The sequence below is a fragment of the Rana temporaria genome, chromosome 2, assembly GCF_905171775.1.
Source record: "Rana temporaria chromosome 2, aRanTem1.1, whole genome shotgun sequence".
Taxonomy (NCBI): domain Eukaryota; kingdom Metazoa; phylum Chordata; class Amphibia; order Anura; family Ranidae; genus Rana; species Rana temporaria.
In genome coordinates this window covers 521,042,693-521,065,341 of record NC_053490.1, presented here as the reverse complement: position 1 = coordinate 521,065,341, position 22,649 = coordinate 521,042,693, and the positions used below count along the sequence as shown (strand labels likewise).

General features: G+C 46.1%; 1 protein-coding gene across 4 annotated transcripts in view; it reads left to right on the top strand.

Annotated features, from left to right (window-relative positions):
* LOC120928015 (nectin-1-like) overlaps positions 1-22,649 on the top strand; it is a 115,527-nt gene that overhangs the window by 55,654 nt on the left and 37,224 nt on the right. For 2 of the 4 annotated variants that reach the window (XM_040339074.1, XM_040339073.1), the window contains exon 5: positions 2,362-2,510. In XM_040339074.1, coding sequence (XP_040195008.1) covers positions 2,362-2,510 — 149 coding nt within the window. Of the gene's footprint in view, positions 1-2,361; positions 2,511-20,315; positions 20,434-22,649 lie in introns of those variants that run through there. The other 2 variants (XM_040339075.1, XM_040339076.1) reach the window with 2 other exon arrangements.

The window sequence follows — 22,649 nt, the reverse complement described above, 5'->3', positions numbered from 1 at the left end:
TAAAGTTACCCCTGCTATATGAGGCGTACCAATGTTAAGTATGGACGTCGTTCCCGCGTCGAATTTTGCAAATTTTACGTCGTTTGCGTAAGTCGTCCGTGAATGGGGCTGGACGTCATTTACGTTCACGTCGAAACCAATACGTCCTTGCGGCGTGCTTTGGAGCAATGCACACTGGGATATTCCACGGACGGCGCATGCGCCGTTCGTGGAAAACGTCAATCACGTTGGGTCACAAGTTATTTACATAAAACACACCCCCCTGTTCCACATTTGAATTAGGCGGGCTTACGCCGGCCTATTTACGCTACGCCGCTGCAACTTACGGAGCAAGCGCTTTAAGAATACAGCACTTGCACCGTCTAAGTTGCGGAGGCGTAATGTAAATAGGATACGCTACGCCGGAACAAAGATACGCCGATCTACGAGAATCTGGCCCTTCGTTTTTAGATTTTTCTTCTAAGTAAAACAGGCAGAAAATAAAAATATTTCAGGGCTGAAAGAAAAGACATTATTTTTTTTTTTTTTTTTTTTGGTAAATGCAAATGCAGGAGGGTGAACATAGGGCAAAGCTGGCACAGGGGAAGCTGCTTATCTTAGGCTTATAAATTCTGCTAACACATTAATTTATTATTCTACATTCTTGTTCAATGAGGGAAAAAGTGATTCATTCCAGAGGAATTGCACAGAGCTGATATGACATGTTTATCCATTGAAGCTGGGGCAGGGCAATGACAGATCAGGGAAAGGTACCAAATACCATTAAATATTTGGAACCAACAAGATCCTGAAAACATGACCTGTTGGAGACACGTGAGGGCTGAAGTTTGGAACCACTGGTCTAGGGCAAGGGTCTCCAAACTTTTTATACAGTGTCAGTTTACTGTCCTTCAGACTTTAAGGGGTCTGGACTGTGGCCAATTGGAGTAGAAAATGCTCCAATGTTGGTGGAACTGAAATGCCTTGGTGGTCAGTGGGTGTAAAAATTACACGGTACCTGTGGTTAGTAGGCTAAGGAATGGTGCCCCATGGATTGATGTCAGTGAAGGAATAATGGCCCATCATTGGTGTCAGTGGAGGGAATAGTGTCCAATTGTTGGTGTCAGTGAGAGGAATAGTGCACCATCATTGATGTCAGTGGAAGAAGAAGGAATAGTGACCTATCATTGGTGTCAGTGGGAGGAATAGTGGCCCATCATTGGTGTCTGTGGGAGGAATAGTGGCCCATCATTGGTGTCTGTGGAAAGGATAGTGGCCCATCATTGGTGTCTGTGGGAAGGATAGTGGCCCATCATTGGTGTCAGTGGGAGGAATAGTGACCCGTCGTTGGTGTTAGTGGAAGGAATAGTGACCCATCATTGGTGTCAGTGGGAGGAATAGTGACCCATCATTGGTGTCAGTGGGAGGAATAGTGACCCATCATTGGTGTCAGTGGGAGGAATAGTGACCCATCATTGGTGTCAGTGGGAGGAATAGTGACCCATCATTGGTGTCTGTGGGAGGAATAGTGACCCATCATTGGTGTCAGTGGGAGGAATCGTGACCTATCATTGGTGTCAGTGGGAGGAATAGTGGCCTCATCATTGGTGTCTGTGGGTGGAATAGTGGCCCATCATTGGTGTCTGTGGGAGGAATAGTGGCCCATTATTGGTGTCTGTGGGAAGGATAGTGGCCCATCATTGGTGTCTGTGGGAGGAATAGTGGCCCATTATTGGTGTCTGTGGGAAGGATAGTGGCCCATCATTGGTGTCTGTGGGAGGAATAGTGACCCATCGTTGGTGTCAGTGGGAGGAATAGTGACCCATCATTGGTGTCAGTGGGAGGAATAGTGACCTATCATTGGTGTCTGTGGGAGGAATAGTGGCCCATTATTGGTGTCTGTGGGAAGGATAGTGGCCCATCATTGGTGTCTGTGGGAGGAATAGTGACCCATCGTTGGTGTCAGTGGGAGGAATAGTGACCTATCATTGGTGTCAGTGGGAGGAATAGTGTCCCATCATTGGTGTCAGTGGAAGGAATAGTGTCCCATCATTGGTGTCAGTGGAAGGAATAGTGTCCCATCATTGGTGTCAATGAGAGGAATAGTGGCCCAAGGGACTGATAAAGACCAGCAAGGCCACATCTTTTTTCGCAGGTGACAGTTTGGCGTTTAGCAGGAAATATTGGCAGCTACCGGTCGGCGAATATAGGTGTGTATCATTTTTACTTGTTTTAGTGACAGTGTCTGCGTTCTAGCTGGAAATTTCATAGAATGAAAATGTATAATAAATTTGTATTGCTGTAATTTTCCTCCAGCATTTGATTCATATCCGGTTTCCTTGAAGTGCATTCATGTTGGTTGTTTGTTTGATTTCAATGCAGGAAGGATACGTTTGATTCCGGTGTAACGTTGGAGCTGGGAAATAAAAAAACGTTATCTAATAAAAACTTTCCAAACGGACTTTATATCTGTGAGGTCACAAATCCAATTGGAAAATCATCGGGATCTCTTTATTTTTACAGAGTCTCAGGTAATTCTTTATTTATTAGAATCGTGTAAGTGGGGAGACGTGTGCAAGCAAAGCCCACAATGTGCCGGAAGGAGATGAGGAGGGAGTAGTTCTGTAGTAGTTCCTGTACTAAAGTGATAGTGACGCTCCTCCATAAATACAGGCAGGGCAGCCATCACAAATTTTGGGGCCCCTTGCACAGCTTTAGGAGTAGAGAACCGGGGGGGGGGGGGGGGGGGGGTTTGTGTGCTGATGGGGGGGGGGGGGAAACAAGTGTAATTAATCTCTTCTCTCCTGACGCAAGATAATAAAGGGGGGGGGGGGGAGACCATCGTGCCCCTTACAAGTGTAATGCAAATAAAAATAATTTTAAAAAAAACCCGGGAGGGTGGTCTACCGGGCCTTTAAGGGGCATTGGGGATCATTGGGCCCCTTACAGGTGTAATGCAAAAAAAAAACGGGAGGGGGGCCAGCTGGGCCTGTAAGGGGCCTTGGGGGATCATTGAGCCCCTTACAGGTGTAATGCAAAAAAAAAAAAAATTAAAAATTAATAAAAAAATCAAATAAAAAAAAAAAAAACAGGGAGGGGGGCCAGCCGAGCTTGTAAGGGGCCTTGGGGGATCATTGGGCCCCTTACAGGTGTAATGCAAAAAAATTTAAATTAAAAATGAATTAAAAAAATTTAAAAAAAAGAAAAAAAAATATGGGAAGGGGGGCCAGCCGGGCTTGTAAGGGGCCCTGGGAACCATCTGGCTCCTTACAGGTGTGATGCAAATAAATAAGTAAAAAAAAAATGGGAGGGGGGCCAGCCGGGCCCCTTACAGGTGTAATGCCTGTACCCCCCTGATGGCGGCCCTGCTGGGGACTATCGGGCCCCTTACAGATGTAATGCACAAAAAAAAAAAAAAACAGGAGGGGGGCCAGCTGGGGACCATCGTGCCCCTTACAGGAGTAATGCCTGTACCCCCCTGATGGTGGCCCTGAATACAGTACATGATTGAGTGTTGTCACCCTACGACAGGAAGTGTTACTGGCAGGATGACTAGATTGAAACAAAAGCCTAAAAAAAAAAGAGTGCATCCACCACGTGAGGACTGTTATGTTTTTTTTTTTTTTTTGTCCTTGTGTTTGGATACACTTTTTTTAATAATGTTTGCTTCCAAATTTTGGTGCCCACAAGAACAGTTTAACCGCTTGCTTACTGGGCATTTTTACCCCCCTTCCTGCCCAGGCCAATTTTCAGCTGTCACACTTTGAATGACAATTGCGAGGTCATGGAGCACTGTACCCATATGACATTTTTATAAAAAAAAATTCACACAAATAGAGCTTTCTTTTGGTGTTTAACCACTTTCTGCCCGGTCTAAACCAGAATAACGTCCGGGAAGTGGTTCAGTTATCCTGACTGGGCGTCCTATAACGTCCAGCTGGATAAGCTACGAACAAGCGCCCCCAGGGGCACGGCGTGTCGGTCTGACACACTGCATCGACAATCTAGGTAAAGAGCCTCTGGCGTAGGCTCTTTACCACGTCATCAGCTGTGTCCAATCACAGCTGATCATGGTGTAAACAGGAAGAGCTGTGTATCGCTTTGCCTCCACTCGCATTGACAGTTTTTTTTTTTTGTTTCAATCTAGTGATCCTGCAAGTAACACTCTTCCTGTCGTAGGGAGACAACACGTGAAGTGGCTGATTTGGGGCCTAAATTACATGCATGTTTTTGAGGCTGGTTTGAGGTCTGAAGATGCAGGATTTGGGGCTCATATGAGGTTAGAGAGTTCAGGAACTGGGGGTGATCTGAGGTGTGAAAATATAGGAATCTGGTCTGATCAGAGGTATGAATGTGCAGGAATTGGGGCTCAACTAAAGTCTGAAGATGCAGGCATTGCAAGGTTGATCTGAGGTGTAAAGGTGGAGGAATTGGGGGGTGATCTGAGGTCTGAAAGTGCAGGAATTGGGGGTGATCTGAGGTCTGAAAGTGCAGGAATTGGGGGTGATCTGAGGTGCGAAGGTGCAGGAACTGGGGTGATCTGAGGTGTGGAGGTGCAGAAATTGGGGCTGATCTGAGGTGTGAAGGTGCAGGAATTGGGGTGATCTGGGGTATGAAGGTGCAGGAATTGGGGTGATCTGGGGTGTGAAGGTGCAGGAATTGGGGTGATCTGAGATGTGAAGGTGCAGGAATTGGGGTGATCTGAGGTGTGAAGGTGCAGGAATTGGGGTGATCTTAGGTGTGAAGGTGCAGGAATTGGGGTAATCTGAGGGGTGAAGATACAGGAATTGGGACTGATCTGAGGGGTGAAGGTGTAGGAATTGGGGTTGATCTGAGGTGTGAAGATGCAGGAATTGGGGTGATCTGGGGTGTGAAGGCGCAGGAATTAGGACTGATCTGGGGGGTGAAGGTGCAGGAATTGGGGTGATCTGAGGGGTGAAGGTGCAGGAATTGGGGTTGATCTGAGGGGTGAAGGTACAGGAATTGGGGTGATCTGGGGTGTGAAGGTGCAGAAATTGGGGTGATCTGAGATGTGAAGGTGCAGGAATTGGGGTGATCTGGGGTGTGAAGGTGCAGGAATTGGGGTGATCTGGGGTGTGAATGTTCAGGAATTGGGGGCTGATCTGAGGTGTGACGGTTCAGGAATTGGGGTGACCTGGGGTGTGAAGGTTCAGGAATTGGGGTGACCTGGGGTGTGAAGGTTCAGGAATTGGGGTCATCTTGGGTGTGAAGGTTCAGGAATTGGGGTGATCTTGGGTGTGAAGGTGCAGGAATTGGGGTGATCTGGGGTGTGAAGGTGCAGGAATTGGGGTGTGAAGGTGCAGGAATTTGGAAGATCTGAGGTGTGAAGGTGCAGGAATTGGGGTGATCTGAGGGGTGAAGATACAGGAATTGGGACTGATCTGGGGGTGAAGGTGTAGGAATTGGGGTGATCTGAGGGGTGAAGATACAGGAATTGGGACTGATCTGAGGGGTGACGGTGTAGGAATTGGGGTTGATCTGAGGTGTGAAGGTGCAGGAATTGGGCAGATCTGAGGGGCGAAGGTACAGGAATTGGGACTGATCTGGGGGTGACGGTGTAGGAATTGGGGTTGATCTGAGGTGTGAAGGTGCAGGAATTGGGCAGATCTGAGGGGCGAAGGTACAGGAATTGGGACTGATCTGGGGGTGAAGGTGCAGGAATTGGGGTTGATCTGAGGTGTGAAGGTGCAGGAATTGGGGTAAACTGAGGGGTGAAGATACAGGAATTGGGACTGATCTGAGGGGTGAAGGTGCAGGAATTGGGGTTGATCTGAGGTGTGAAGATGCAGGAATTGGGGTGATCTGGGGTGTGAAGGCGCAGGAATTAGGACTGATCTGGGGGGTGAAGGTGCAGGAATTGGGGTGATCTGAGGGGTGAAGGTGCAGGAATTGGGGTTGATCTGAGGGGTGAAGGTACAGGAATTGGGGTGATCTGGGGTGTGAAGGTGCAGAAATTGGGGTGATCTGAGATGTGAAGGTGCAGGAATTGGGGTGATCTGGGGTGTGAAGGTGCAGGAATTGGGGTGATCTGGGGTGTGAATGTTCAGGAATTGGGGGCTGATCTGAGGTGTGACGGTTCAGGAATTGGGGTGACCTGGGGTGTGAAGGTTCAGGAATTGGGGTGACCTGGGGTGTGAAGGTTCAGGAATTGGGGTCATCTTGGGTGTGAAGGTTCAGGAATTGGGGTGATCTTGGGTGTGAAGGTGCAGGAATTGGGGTGATCTGGGGTGTGAAGGTGCAGGAATTGGGGTGTGAAGGTGCAGGAATTTGGAAGATCTGAGGTGTGAAGGTGCAGGAATTGGGGTGATCTGAGGGGTGAAGATACAGGAATTGGGACTGATCTGGGGGTGAAGGTGTAGGAATTGGGGTGATCTGAGGGGTGAAGATACAGGAATTGGGACTGATCTGAGGGGTGACGGTGTAGGAATTGGGGTTGATCTGAGGTGTGAAGGTGCAGGAATTGGGCAGATCTGAGGGGCGAAGGTACAGGAATTGGGACTGATCTGGGGGTGACGGTGTAGGAATTGGGGTTGATCTGAGGTGTGAAGGTGCAGGAATTGGGCAGATCTGAGGGGCGAAGGTACAGGAATTGGGACTGATCTGGGGGTGAAGGTGCAGGAATTGGGGTTGATCTGAGGTGTGAAGGTGCAGGAATTGGGGTAAACTGAGGGGTGAAGATACAGGAATTGGGACTGATCTGAGGGGTGAAGGTGCAGGAATTGGGGTGATTTGCATTAATTTACCTTGGCAATACAATTCTGTGTACAAAAGTTTAAAGGTAAACGACACAACTACGGCATGCTTTTGTTTATTGACACACGATTCATTCACACTAGTGCAATGCAGGAACCAGTGCAATTCCAGTCCTGGTTCCCATATCGCATTGGACCTGCAGACAGTTTAAACTGCCCTATGCGAACCACTTGCAGGTGTCAATAGAAAGTTAATGACACTGCCAGATCGGTTCGCTTATCACAGTGCGAACTGTCAAATGGTGCAAGAATCAGATCGCCTGGATGTGAACACCCAAGCGATCCGATTCCAGTGCGGACCACAAAAAGGGCCCTGCATCATTTTGGCGCAAAAATGCGATGTCCGCCATACAAACTGTATGACTGAATTCGTATCGCACCGGTGCTCGACCGGTTTCGTCATCTGGAGCGCTCCAGATGACGTCGGATGACGAAACCGGTCATACACTGTGAAAGTGCTCCACCCCAAGAGGGGGTGGAGGATCTGGTGAGTGCGGGCCACATAGGAGCACAGCAGGAGGGGTCACTGTGTGGAACACGTCAACAGCGTTTGAATTTGGCACAAAGCACTTTTTACTATGCAAACTCCAGCACTTCTTTAACCACTTAAGGACCGGACCAATATGCTGCTAAATGACCCAAGGGTTTTTTGCAATTGGGCACTGCGTCGCTTTAACAGACAATTGCGCGGTCGTGCGAAGTGGCTCTCAAACAAAATTGGCGTCCTTTTTTTCCCACAAATAGAGCTTTCTTTTGGTGGTATTTGATCACCTCTGCGGTTTTATTTTTTGCGCTAGAAACAAAAATAGAGCGACAATTTTGAAAAAAATGCAATATTTTTTACTTTTTGCTATAATAAATATCCCCCAAAAATATATAAAAAAACGTTTTTTTTCCTCAGTTTAGGCCGATACGTATTCTTCTACCTATTTTTGGTAAAAAAAAATCGCAATAAGCGTTTATCGGTTGGTTTGCGCAAAATTTATAGCGTTTACAAAATAGGGGATAGTTTTATTGCATTTTTATAATTATTTTTTTTTTTTTTACTACTTATGGCGGCGATCAGCGATTTTTTTCGTGACTGCGACATTATGGCGGACACTTCGGACAATTTTGACACATTTTTGGGACCATTGTCATTTTCACAGCAAAAAATGCATTTAAATTGCATTGTTTATTGTGAAAATGACAGTTGCAGTTTGGGAGTTAACCACAGGGGGCGCTGAAGGAGTTTCGTTTCACCTAGTGTGTGTTTACAACTGTAGGGGGGTGTGGCTGTAGGTCTGACGTCATCGATCGTGTCTCCCTATAAAAGGGATCACACGATCGATGCAGCCGCCACAGTGAAGAACGGGGAAGCCGTGTTTACACACGGCTCTTCCCGTTCTTCAGCTCCGGGGACCGATCGCCGCACTCCAGCGGCGATCGGGTCCCGCGATCCCGTTCACGGAGCTTCGGACCGGGTCGCAGGAGCGCCCCACGGCTGGGTACTAGTACAGGACGTACGTGCATGTGCCCAGCCGTGCCATTCTGCCGACGTATATGTGCAGGAGGCGGTCCTTAAGTGGTTAAAGAGTACACAGTTGCACATGGACTGTTTTTATTTATAGCACAATTCACGTGCACTTTTTTGTATTTATTTTTATTTAATCTCTCATTACTTTTTATTCCTATTGCTATTTTATATTTATACATTTTTCCATATTTATGGTCATTTTAGAGCATGTATTTGGAAAGCACACTCACACTATAATGCCGCAAACACACGGTCGTTTTATGTGATGAAAAAAAATGACGTTTTTAAAAACGTCACTTTAATTGACCATGTGTGGGGGAAAACGTCGTTTTATGTCTTCTAAAAAACTACCAAAAAAAATTGAAGCATGCTTCAATTTTATGTGTCGTTTTTCAAAACGTCAACTTTTACTTCACAGAAATTGACCGTGTGTAGCAAAAATGTTGTTTAAAACGACGTTTTTTCATCCGCGCATGCCCAGAAGCTACTTATGAAGCGAGCTTCAATGGAAAAACGTGGTGGAACGTAACCTCGCTTTGCTAGAACATTGTGAGAAAAACGATGGTGTGTAGGCAACTTCGTCTTTGAAAATTGAAGTTTCAAAAACGTCATTTTTTACTTCACAGAAAGTGTCGTTTTTTTTCATCACATAAAGTGATGGTGTGTACGGGGCATTAGAATTTATTAGGCTGGCGCCAACTCTACTAGATTTTTCAATTCCATCTATTATCCCACCTAGGTGGGATAAACATGTAGAGGCAGCCACCTAAAAATGTTCCTTTAACTTATTTACACTAATATATATATATATATATATATATATATATATATATATATATATATATATATATATATATATATATATATATATATATATATATATATATATATATATATATATATATATATATATATATATATATATATATATATATATATATATATATATATATATATAATATATACACATACATACACACATATATATATTCCTGGTTCTGTTGTGCGGATCCATCCAACTACTTTCACTCGGAATCAATTCGACACATGCTCAGAATGATTGAACTTCATTTTTCTCGGCTCGTCGCAGTGTTGTACATTACCGCGTTCTTGACGTTTCGGAATTTCCGACCACATTTGTGTGACCGTGTGTATGCAAGACAAGTTTGAGCCAACATTCCGTCTGAAAAAAAATCCACGGTTTTGTTGACGGAATGTCCGATCGTGTGTACGCGGCATTAATGTGAAAAAGATTTCTGACCTTTTTTGATGTATTCTATAGGCCCATTTTTACACGTTGTACAAGCGGAATAACCTTGTAGAACAATTGTTCTTCTTTTAAGAGCAACTAAAGGACTTGAGGAAATGACTTTACAGGGCTAAAGGTAAGTGGGTAATGCAAATCTAGTGATTTCCTTGCCAAATAATAATTATTCTCTTCAGCCAGTGTTGTAATCCAGAACCCCTTGCCAAATCGCATAGCAGCATCGCTGCCGCAACATGGCTCGATCAGGTACACCCCCCCACCCATCTGCTGATTAGAAATTGAAGGCACAGCACCATAATGAAGAATCGTCACACTTATTTTGCTGATCCCCATCAGCGTGTTTCCTGCCAGCACTTTTGAAGTGCAAGCGATTTCTAATGTGAGGTTAGCTGATTATGAGAAACTTATTTTAATTAACACCACAACATCTAGTAAGCATGTATTTCTTAAAAGTTAGCAGTTTCAGTTTTTGCAGCTGCTGACTCCCCCTCCAAGCTGGCCACTTTAATGTCAAACTTTCGGCATTGCAGGTATTTTTAAATTTGTCAACCCTTAGGGCTCTTTCACACGGAGCGGATCCGTACTGAGATGTTGCAGAATTCTAAGTTTAATTTGTACATATTGAAAAATAATTTCCTCTTGAAATGATTTCTTATGCGGATGTTCCGTCTGCTTGTCGCCTCGAATTTCCACCTGACAAGAGTTTCCTGGCGGAATTTATTTCTGTTTATCTGAAGGTTTTTCCATTGTTTAATCACTTCCATACCGGGCACTTACGCAGCTTCCCGCCCAAGCCAATTTTCAGCTTTCAGCACTGTCGCACTTTGAATGGCAATTGCGCGGTCATGCTACACTGTACCCAAACAAAGTTGGCGTCCTTTTTTCCCCACAAATAGAGCTTTCTTTTGGTGGTATTTGATCACCTCTGCGATTTTTTTTTTTTGTTGCGCAACAACTAAAAAAAGACTGAAAATTTGGAAAAAAAATTAAGTTTTTATTTTTTTCTGTTAATTTTTTTGTAAATAAACTTTCTCTTTCAATTACGGGCACTGATATGGCGGCACTAATGGGCACCGATAAGATGGCACTGATGGACATCATTGAGGTAGTACTGACGGGCACAGATGAGGTGGCACTGATTGGCGGCGCTGGTATGTGACACTGATGGGCACACATAGGCGGCACTGATGGGCACACATAGGCGGCACTGATGGGCACACATAGGCGGCACTGATGGGCACACATAGGCGGCACTGATGGGCACACATAGGCGGCACTGATGGGCACACATAGGCGGCACTGATGGGCACTCATGGGTGGCACTGGGCACTCATAGGCTGCACTTATGGGTGGCACTGATGGATACTTATGGGTGGCACAGATGGGCACTGATAGGTGGGCACTGGGCATGGATGGGCACTGTGGGGTGGCACTGATGGACACTGGGGTGGCACTGATGGACACTGTGGGGCAGCACTGATTTTGCCAGGTTGCCAGTCAGTGCCCATTTGTGGGCACTGGCATCTTTTTTTTAATGCTTTTTTTTTTTTTTTTTTTACTGGCTTTTTTTTTTTTTTTGCCCACCCTGGTGGTCCAGGGTGGGCATCCCTGGTGGTCCTGTGTGGCGATCCGAGGGGGGGCTGCGCTGATAAACAATCATCGCGAACCCCCCCTGTCAGGAGAGCCGCCGATTGGCTCTCCTCTACTCGTGTCTGTCAGACGCGAGTGAGGAAGAGCCATCAACTGCTCTTCCTGTTTACATCGTGATCAGTCGTGATTGGACACGGCTGATCACGTGGTAAAGAGTCTCCGCCGGAGGCTCTTTACCGAGATCGGAGATGCAGGGTGTCAGACTGACACCACGCATCACCGATCGCCCTGCTGCACGCCCCCACGGGCGCGCGCGGCATGAAATCCTGCAGGACGTTCTCGAACGTCCTGTCAGGATTTCATAACCACTTCCCGGACGTAAATCGGCAATAGGCCGGGCGGGAAGTGGTTAAATATTCTGACTTTTGAAGGGTGAAAGTCATGGAACATTCTAAAAGATGCAGTACTATGATATGAACATGACCGCAACCAATATACTTCACTGGGGGAGGGGAAGGGTAAAGACAAAAAGGCCTCTGATTTTTTATTTGGGGGGGGGGGGGGAATTCCTGCTAATAATTACTATAACTACCGTATTTTTCGGACTATAAGGCACACTTAAAATCCTTTCATTTTCTCAAAAATCGACAGTGCGCCTTATAATGCGGTGCGCCTTATGTATGGTTGTATTGAGCATTACAGACATACATGATAGGTTTACAGCATCCACTTACATGTAAATAGTAGAGATCCGGCATGTAGATCATGGAAATAGTCTCTACTGTAACGTCCTTCCGCACCAGATGTAAGCTGTAAAATGCTCCTTTGCCCCTCTATGTCGAACCGTCCGTATAGCAGTGAAACTAGCTGGTACGGTGACACTGTTGAAAGCGAGGCATGGGGCGCAGCGTGAGCCACGGTGATGTCACTGGAATGCGACGGCATTTCGGAGCTGGCGCTTGCATGTGACAGAGGTGTGTGCATTCATTCATTAATTTTCTATACCCGCGTGCGCCTTATAACCCGGTGCGCCTTATGTATGGGAAAAAAAACCTGTTATTAGGCGCTCAACGATAGTGCGCCTTATAACCCGGTGCGCCTTATAGTTCGAAAAATACGGTACAGCATATAAGTGCGATGGTCAGTGGGAAGAATGTTTGAAATAAGGTGATCTCCGCGCTACGATGTGTTTGTGCTTTGTATAGACGGCTGCTGATAAAAAAGGGATGTGTGTTCCTTTAAGGTGTATAATAATACTTTATATAACCAGCGCTGTCCCAACAAATAAAGAAAATGTATAATCTTAGTGACCAGCCCTCGTCCTCAACAGGACTATGTCTGCCGTAACTGCTTCTTCTGTCCAGATCCGGCACTATCCAAGACTCTTTAGCCCACCCAGTCACCAGCCGTACTTCAGTGTTGTGTGAAAACCAGAAGACTCCCTTTATTAAAGCACATGTTACAACCGACAAATAACTCAGAGGCACTCCCCCACCCTTGGATTCAGGGTGAGTTAACCACTTCAATACCCGCCCATTGTCATTTGACGTCCACAGATGGGATCTCCCATCCTGGGTGGACGTCAAATGACGTCCTGGGCTTTGCGGGTGGATATCTGAATGATGCCTGCAGCTAGAGGCATCCATCCAGATATCCTTTTGTTCTGCCGGCGTTTCTGCGCAGCATAAGAACGATCATAGCGGCGGTTCCGCCACTTGATCGTTCTAACAGGCGGCGGGAGGGGACATCCCCCGCCGTCATCCGGTGCTTCTCCGGGCTCTCCCGTGCCATCGGGGGCCCGGAGAACGAATCGTCCGGCGCTGGCAGGAAGTATAGAGATGACTGGTGACCAGATGGTCACCAGTCATCTCTATGACCGTCGGAGGACCCGGGCGCGATGTGATGACGTCACGCCCGGGTCCCCGTAAGTAAACAAAGCCGCGATTGCGGCTAGTAAGCAACAGTATTCATGAGATCGGTGAATTTTTTTTCACCGATCTCATGGTTTGCAGCCTGGAGGAGAGATGCAGGGTCTTATTGACCCCGCATCTCTCCATAAAGAGTACCTGTCACACACATTCCTATTACAAGGGATGTTTACATTCCTTGTAATAGGAATAAAAGTTAAAAAAAATATATATATATTAGAAAAGAAGTGTAAAAAAAGAAAAAAATAAGTAAAAAAATAAATAAAATAATAAAAAATAAAATTAAAACGCCCCCTGTAGCGAACGCACGCGTAAGTCCCGCCGACATATGTGAACGCCGTTTAACCCACATATGTGAGGTATCGCCGCGTGCGTTAGAGTGCCAGCAACAAATCTAGATGTCCTCTGTAAATCTAAACTGGTAACCTGTAAAAAAAAATTAAAGCGTTGCCTATGGAGATTTTTAAGTACCGAAGTTTGGCGCCATTCCATGAGTATGCGCAATTTTAAAGCGTGACATGTTAGGTATCTATTTACTCGGTGTAACATCATCTTTCACATTATACAAAAACATTGTGCTAACTTTACTGTTTTGTTATTTTTTAATTCATGAAACAATTTTTTTCCAAAAAAAGGGCGTTTGAAAAATTATTGCGCGAATACCGTGCAAGATAAAACGTTGCAATGACCGTCGTTTTATTCCCTAGGGTGTCTGCTAAAAAAACATATATAATATTTGGGGGTTCTGCGTAATTTTCTAGCAAAAGAATAATGATTTTTACATGTAGGAGAGAAGTGCCAGAATAGGCCCGGTAATGAGGTGTGTATAAAAGCCCGGTATTGAAGTGGTTAAACTGTCCAATCACAATAGACACACAGGTGTATTCAACTTCTCATCAGTAAAAAGTCTTATCAGCAGGGGGGCTGCTGGAGGAGTCCCCCCTCCCTCTTTTTTCACAGGAAACACACTTACACATCCCATAATATTTGAGGCAGACAGCCACACTAGAACAATAGAATACAGTCACACCCCAAATGATCACAGCAAAGAGTACACAACAAAATGAGAATATATATAACCACAACAATAAAAATAAACATAAAAACACTTAAAAGTCATGTGAAATTCACACACAAACTAAAGTCCATATTCCATCATATAGAGCAGGGATATGCAATGAGTGTACCTCCAGCTGTTGCAGAACTACAAGTCCCATGAGGCATAGCAAGACTCTGACAGCCGCAAACATGACACCCAGAGGCAGAGGCATGATGGGACTTGTAGTTTTGCAACAGCTGGAGGTCCAATAATTGCATATCCCTGATATAGAGGTCATTAAACCATAAATACAACAGTCCATGGATAGATAGTGAGAAAAAAACTCTATAGCAAAAAAAAGTATATATGGTTGATGACAATCTTCAAATATCTGTGTGATCAAGAAAGTGCCAAACCATGCTCCCCTCTTGTGTGTCCTCACTCACCAGCTCATAAAAGGTTAATCGCTTGTGTTATGGGATCTGTTGTTCCCCGAGCAATATCTGGCTTTTTTCCTGGTACTCCAACAGGTGAGTCATAGCTCCTTATATGGATATGGGGAAATGGAACCAAAGGGATCCCATAGCGTGATTCCGTTTTTTATGCTTTTTTAACCAATAAAACAAAATGCGGACCTACAATATCCTCCTCTTGCATGTGAACATGTAAAATCACCGCTCTGGAAGTTCGCCACCGCGATCTGCGTTCCAAAGAGCGGATGTGGCGTAACCTGACGTACCCGCACGCATTTCGCTCCACCCGTGAAGCATCATCAGAAGAATTGGGAAGAATTTCCTCCCTTATTGATACAAAATCGGATCAGTGTGAGCTTATCTGATAGAAATTGCTCCAAGAATCCCTAGCAGTCTTTGGAACAGCCTTTTTCAACAGTTTTAATACAAAGGAACCCTTGAAATAATGTTCTGGTCTTACGGAACCCCTTCTAAAAAATACTGTTTCTACATCTGGGGGAAAACAGTTTAAAGAACATTGGTTTTATTGGCAACTTCTTTGGTAAAAATGAGAAACCAAAATTGCCCCTTGTTCATGGGACCTCTAGCAGCCTGCGTATGAACCCTTGGATTCCATGGAACTTCTAGCAACCTGCATACGAACCCTTTGATTCCATGGAACCTCTAGCAACCTGTGTATGAACCCTTTGATTCCATGGAACCTCTAGCAACCTGTGTATGAACCCTTGGATTCCATGGAACTTCTACCAACCTGCGTACGAACCCTTGGATTCCATGGAACCTCTAGCAACCTGCATATGAACCCTTGCATTTCATGGAACCTCTAGCAACCTGTGTATGAACCCTTTGATTCCATGAAACCTCTAGCAACCTGTGTATGAACCCTTGGATCCCTCAGAACCCTGGTTGAGAGAAGGCTGCCCTAGATCATGAGTGTTGACCACCACTGGTCAAAGGGGATGATGCTAAACTACTTTTTCTAGTGGTGGTGGAGATGTAACATTGAGCAATTCATTAAAGGTGTTTTCCACCTTTTTTTAAAGTTTATTAAAAGTCAGCAGCTACAAAAAGTGTAGCTGCTGACTTTTAATAAAGATACTTACCTGCTCCACGGCTCCAGCGACGCGCCGGCCGGGGCTCCGCTCCTCGCCCCCCCTTCCTGGCCGGCGTCTTCATTCTTAGTGTGGGCACCCAGCAGTCACAGCTTTCGGCTTCACGGCCGGGCACCCACTGCGCATGCGCGAACGGCAGTGTGCATGCGCGACTGGCGCGGCGGAAGTTCCATTTTTAGGTGGAACTCCGCTTTAATCAGGAACTACATTTGCCACCTGTCTAGCTGAGTGGTGTTGAAAATTTGTGTAAATCACAAGACATAAGAAATCTCTTGGAAGGTAGGACCATAAATGTGTTTTGTGTTTTAGGATCTTGCCTGGATTTTGGCTTCAGTCATCTGGTTAGAAGATTGTAATTTTCCTTTTCTGTTGGCTATGCTATACTTTTGTAATATTCCTTTTCTTTTTTTTTTTGCTGTTGATTTTTGTAGTTCTGTAAATGCCAGAAAACACATAAAATAGTTTTTAGTCCTAACCGTATGATGGGCTACCTTACCAAAATAGTATTTGGTATATGCAGGGCTTTTTTTCTCAAGGTGCTGGAACTCAACCATGACCCCCCCCCCCCACCCACCCACACACACCCTCCAAATTGCATTAGTGGGTGTGGTCAGATTTCACAAACAGTAGAAGGGTTTTAAAGGGGCATTAAATACCAGGGGGTAGATTCAAGAAGCAATTGCGCCTGTGTAACCATAGGTTACACAGCGCAATTGCTTACTTGCCCCGGCGTAACGAGTGCTCCTGATTCAGGAACCTCGTTACGCCGACTGCAGCCTAAGATATGCGCGGCATAAGGCTCTTACGCCCGCATATCTTAGGCTGCATTCTTGCGGTGGCCGCTAGGTGGCGTTCCCGTTGTGCTCAGTGTATAGTATGCAAATTGCATACTAACACCGATTCACAACGTTGCGCGAGCCCTGCGTACGCAATTTACGTCGTTTACGTACGGCGGTTTTCGCGCAAGGCTGCCCCTGCTATTAGCAGGGGCAGCCCATGTTACGTATACCCGTCGTTCCCGCGTCGCGAAATTTGAATTTTACGTAGTTTGCATAAGTGAATTGTGAATGGCGCTGGACGCCATTCACGTTCACTTTGAAGCAAATGACGTCCTTGCGACGTCATTTGCCGCAATGCACGTCGGGAGAGTTTCCCGACGGAGCATGCGCTCCTGCGATCGGCGCGGGAACGCGCCTAATTTAAATGATTCCCGCCCCCTACGGGATCATTTAAATTGCGTGCTCTTGCGCCGGGCATTTTGCCGGCGCGCCCGCGCAATTTACGTAGCTTCTGCTCCGTGAATCAAGGGCAGCGGAGCAAATTTGCGGGGGCGCAGGGCAAAAACTTTGCCCTGCGCCTCCATAAATAATGCGCAATTCTACCTGAATCCGGGCCCAGGATTACATTACTTGCAGATTGCAGAGATTATGGGGGTTACACACAGAGTGCAGAGCTGACACTTGTAAACACAGAAACCCCCCGTGCACCTCTCATCCAGATCTATCTGCGGCTGCTGGGCTTCAAATTCCTGGGGTTGGAGTGTGGGCAGACATAGAGGGGTGTGTGTGTGTTTGGGGGGGGGGGGAGGGGGGTTGTTAGTGTTGGCTTTGGGCAGTGTGAAAACTTGTAACAGATACACTCAGCTTAGACAACTGCAGCCAGCAACCCTGCTGGGAAGCCATAGTCCACTCTGAATAATGTGTCCGGGTTTCAGGTAGTCTGAAACTTTGGACGCATGATTCCAAACCCAAACTGTCCGGGTGAATCCTGGACAGGTGGCAACCGTAGCTGTATAAGGTATTTACTGGCAGAATTTTTTTTTTTTACTATCCAAAGTTAAAACAACAAGGGCAGAAGATTTAATAGATGGAAAATTGCTGAAAAGAAAATCCATCCAGACGGGACGGGGAAATGTTTTAAGCTTTTTGGCAGGAGTTTAGTTTTGAATTGCTAACGTTCTATTTTTGTAAGTCAAAACCTTCTCATTACTTCTAGTCTGGCATTGTTGGCAATACAAGGACATGTTTCCGCACTTGGCATGCTGGGAATTTTTAGTATAAAACGTAACTCTCTTAAAATGATAAAAATTTTAAGTACCGTATTTATTGGCGTATAACGCTCACTTTTTTCCCCAGAAAATAGAGGATAACCTGTGCCTGTGTGTTATACGCAGGGGGCTGTGGAAAGTGTTTCCCCCCCGAAACTTCCTCCTTAACCACTTAAAGCGGTGGTTCCCCCTAAAACTAATTTCTAACAATAGATTCCTAAGACCCGTTACACTGCGGGTAGGCTGGCTTTTTTTTTTTTTTTTTCGTACATACCGAGATCTCCCCGTCTCGTCCCTAGGCGGTGGGCGGAACTAGTTGATTGACGTTCCTCGGAGGGGCGCGTACGTGACGTCACGACTTTCCGAAAGAAGCCGAACGTCGCTGCGCATGCGCCGTATAGAGTCGGCTCTATACGGCGCATGCGCAGCGACGTTCGGCTTCTTTCGGAAAGTCGTGACGTCACGTACGCGCCTCTCCGAGGAACGTCAATCAACTAGGAACGCCCACCGACAAGGAACGAGACGGGGAGATATCGGTATGTACTAAAAAAAAAAAAAAAAAAAGCCAGCCTACCCGCAGTGTAACGGGTCTTAGGAATCTATTGTTAGCAATGTGTTTTAGGGGGAACCACCCCTTTAACCCCCGGACCATATTGCTGGTCAAAGACCAGAGCACTTTTTGCGATTCTGCACTGCGTCGCTTTAAGTGACAATTGCGCGGTCGTGCGACGTGGCTCCCAAACAAAATTTACGTCCTTTTTTTCCCACAAATAGAGCTTTCTTCTGGTGGTATTTGATCACCTCTGCGGTTTTTAGTTTTTGCGCTATAAACAAATAGAGCGACAATTTTGAAAAAAAATATTTTTTACTTTTTGCTGTAATAAATATCCCCCAAAAATATATAAAAAAACAATTATTTTCCTCAGTTTAGGCCGATACGTATTCTTCTACATATTTTCGTAAAAAAAAATCGCAATAAGCGTTGATTGGTTTGCGCAAAAGTTGTAGCGTTTACAAAATAGGGGGTAGTTTTATGGCATTTTTATTATTATTTTTTTTTACTAGTAATGGCGGCGATCAGCGATTTTTATTTTTTCGGTACTGCGACATTATGGCGGACACTTTTGACACATTTTTGGGACCATTGGCATTTTTATAGCGATCAGTGCTATAAAAATGCATTAGATTACTATAAAAAATGCCACTGAAAGGAAAGGGGTTAACACTAGGGGGCGGGGAAGGTGTTAAATATTTTCCCTGGTGTGTTCTAACTGTAGGGGAGGGTGGCCTCACTAGGGGAAATGACTGATCTTCTGTTCATACATTGTATGAACAGACGATCCGTCATTTCTCCCCTGACAGGACCGGAAGCTGTGGGTTTACACACACCGCTCCTGGTCCTCACTCTGTAATGCGCAATCGCGGGTGCCCGGAGGCGATCGGGCACGGGAGTCGGGACGAGCGGGGGGCGCGCGCCTCCGGCGCCCTAGTGGCCGCTTAGAGAGCCAACGTTATAGTACGGGCTCTCGCGCAGGGGAGCCGACCTGCTGCCATAGAACTGCGGCGGCTGGTCAGGAAGTAGTTAAAGACCGCCTCTTGCACATTTACGTCGGCAGAATGGCACGGCTGGGCACAGGCACGTACCTGTACGTTGCCTTTAAAAGCCCAGCCGTGGGGTCGCACCAAAGCTCCGTGCCCGCGGGACCCGCGGACCCCGATCGCCGCCAGTGTCCCGCGATCGGTCACAGGAGCTGAAGAACAGGGAGAAGAACACCTTCCACGTTCTTCACTGTGGCACTGTCACTGATCGTCTGTTCCCTGTTATAGGAAACGACGATCAATGACGTCACACGTCCAGCCCCGCTACAGTAAGAATCACTCCCTTAGGACACACTTAACCCCTTTAGCACCCCCTAGTGGTTAACTCCTTCACTGCCATTGTCATTTTCACAGTAATCGGTGCATTTTTATAGCACTTTTCGCTGTGAAAATGACAATGGTGCCAAAAATGTGTCAAAAGTGTTAGAAGTGTCCACCATAATGTCGCAGTCATGAAAAAAGTAATACAAAAATAATTATTAATAAAAATGCCATAGAACTATCCCCTATTTTGTAAACGCTATACATTTTGCGCAACCCAATCAATAAACGCTTATTGCAATTTTTTTTTTTTTTTTACAAAAATAGGTAGAAGAATACGTATCGGCCTAAACTGAGGGAATTTTTATTTATTTTTTTATATATTTTATATATTATAGCAAAAAGTAAAAAATATATATATTTTTTTTCAAAATTGTTGCTCTATTTTTGTTTATAGCGCAAAAAATAAAAACCGCAGAGGTGATCAAATACCACCAAAAGAAAGCTCTATTTGTGGGGGAAAAAAGATTTTGTTTTGTTTGGGCGCCACGTCACATGATCGTGCAATTGTTAGTTAAAGCGACGCAGTGCGGAATCTGGGGCCTGGTCCTTAACCTGCATAATGGTCCGGGTCGGGTGCGTGATATATGCCGATAAATACAGTATTTATAATTTGTGTGTTCTGGTTGGATGTTATGTGGAAGTATTAACAATATTCTTTCCCGTTCTAGATTCTTCCGCCTGTCTACATGGCTGCTTGTGGCCTTTTGTTCTCCTTCTCCTAGCATCGGGTGCCTTTATTTATTGGCAGTACAAAAATAGCAGAAGAAAGAAAGAGGGGAACAGCAAGTAAGTTCAGACAATTCTTGTTGTTATGCTGATCATCGTAATTGGCCATACATGGAACGTATTGTTATTCTTTGGCATGGTCTTGGTGCTGAATCGCATCAAGGCATAAAAATTCGATTTAGTCATAGTTTTTGGACTAAAATGCCATTTTAGTTCTAGTTGTATTTTAGTCATCTGAATTGTTTTCGTTTTGTACTTCAATCTTTTTTTATTAGAGATAAAAGTTGTACAAAAATTAAAAGTACAAAGAAGGGAGAACTACAAAGATCTCAGGTTATCGTATGGTATAACATAAATTGTGGGCATCCCAGTCTTGGTCCGTAGGGTTCAATATTGAGTTGGCCCACCCTTTGCAGCTATAATGGCTTCAGCTCTTCTGTCCACAAGGTTTAGGAGTGTGTCTATGGGAATGTTTGATCATTCTTCCAGAAACGCATTTGTGAGGTCAGGCACTGATGCGGACAAGAAGGCCTGGCTTAGTTTCTGCTTCAATTCCCAAGGTGTTCTATCGGGTTGAGATCAGGACTCTGTGCGGGCCAGTCAAGTTCCTCCACCCCAAACTCTCTTATCCATGTCTTCATTGGGGGGGGGGGTCTGTGATGGGGGGGTGGGGTCAGTCTGTGATGAGTAAGCCTTTGATGGGGGGGGGAGTCAGTCTGTGATGGGGGAGTCAGTCTGTGATGGGTAAGCCTGTGATGGGGGGGAGTCAGTCTGTGATAGTGGTGCCAGTCTGTGATGGGGGAGTCAGTCTGTGATGGGGGAGTCAGTCTGTGATGGGGGAGTCAGTCTGTGATGGGGGAGTCAGTCTGTGATGGGGGAGTCAGTCTGTGATGGGGGAGTCAGTCTGTGATGGGGGAGTCAGTCTGTGATGGGGGAGTCAGTCTGTGATGGGGGAGTCAGTCTGTGATGGGTAAGCCTGTGATAGTGGTGCCAGTCTGTGATGGGGGGGAGTCATTCTGTGATGGGGGAGTCAGTCTGTGATGGGGGACTCAGTCTGTGATGGGGTGGGGTCAGTCTGTGATGGGGTGGGGTCAGTCTGTGATGGGGTGGGGTCAGTCTGTGATGGGGTGGGGTCAGTCTGTGATGGGGTGGGGTCAGTCTGTGATGGGGTGGGGTCAGTCTGTGATGGGGTGGGGTCAGTCTGTGATGGGGTGGGGTCAGTCTGTGATGGGTAAGCCTGTGATGGGGGGGGGGGTCAGTCTGTGATGGGGTGGGGTCAGTCTGTGATGGGTAAGCCTGTGATGGGGGGGAGTCAGTCTGTGATGGGGTGGGAGTCAGTCTGTGATGGGGTGGGAGTCAGTCTGTGATGGGGTGGGGTCAGTCTGTGATGGGGTGGGGTCAGTCTGTGATGGGGTGGGGTCAGTCTGTGATGGGTAAGCCTGTGATGGGGGGGGGAGTCAGTATGTGATAGTGGTGCTAGTCTGTGATAGTGGTGCTAGTCTGTGATGGGGGCGGGGTCAGTCTGTAATGGGGGCGGGGTCAGTCTGTGATGGGGGCGGGGTCAGTCTGTGATGGGGGCGGGGTCAGTCTGTGATGGGGGCGGGGTCAGTCTGTGATGGGGGCGGGGTCAGTCTGTGATGGGGTGGGGCCAGTCTGTGATGGGGTGGGGTCAGTCTGTGATGGGGTGGGGCCAGTCTGTGATGGGGTGGGGTCAGTCTGTGATGGGGTGGGGTCAGTCTGTGATGGGGGCTAGTCTGTGATGGGGGGCTAGTCTGTGATATGGGGGGGGGGGGTAAGTCTGTCATGGGGGGCCAGTCTGTGATAGGGTTATGAGATAAGGGGCCGTTGACGTGCACAGGAGGCTGCGATGTGGAGGATATCATGTGGAGTCAACGCACCAATTTGACACTCGGACCTCCTCTAGAAGAACATTTTTCTGAGCGGATCCCCCATGAATTTTAATTCACTACCCCTGCTCTAGCCAAACCCATTAAAAGGAGGGGGATAAACAGCAACCATCATCGTTGATTCAGAACACATTACACTATTGAGAAAATGTAGTATTTAAGTTCCTGAAAATATGACCACATCAGCGGTCAGGTACTAGACTTGATGGTCAATAAAGGAAAATCCATATATATAATAGATGATTTATCAGCAAGTAAACCAAAAAGTACATAAAGCTGCCAGGGGAAGCATACATATCCAAAGCAAAACTGGACAGGGACCCACTTGTTTGTTTTTCTACCGGGCATCCCTGACAATCTGGTAACCAC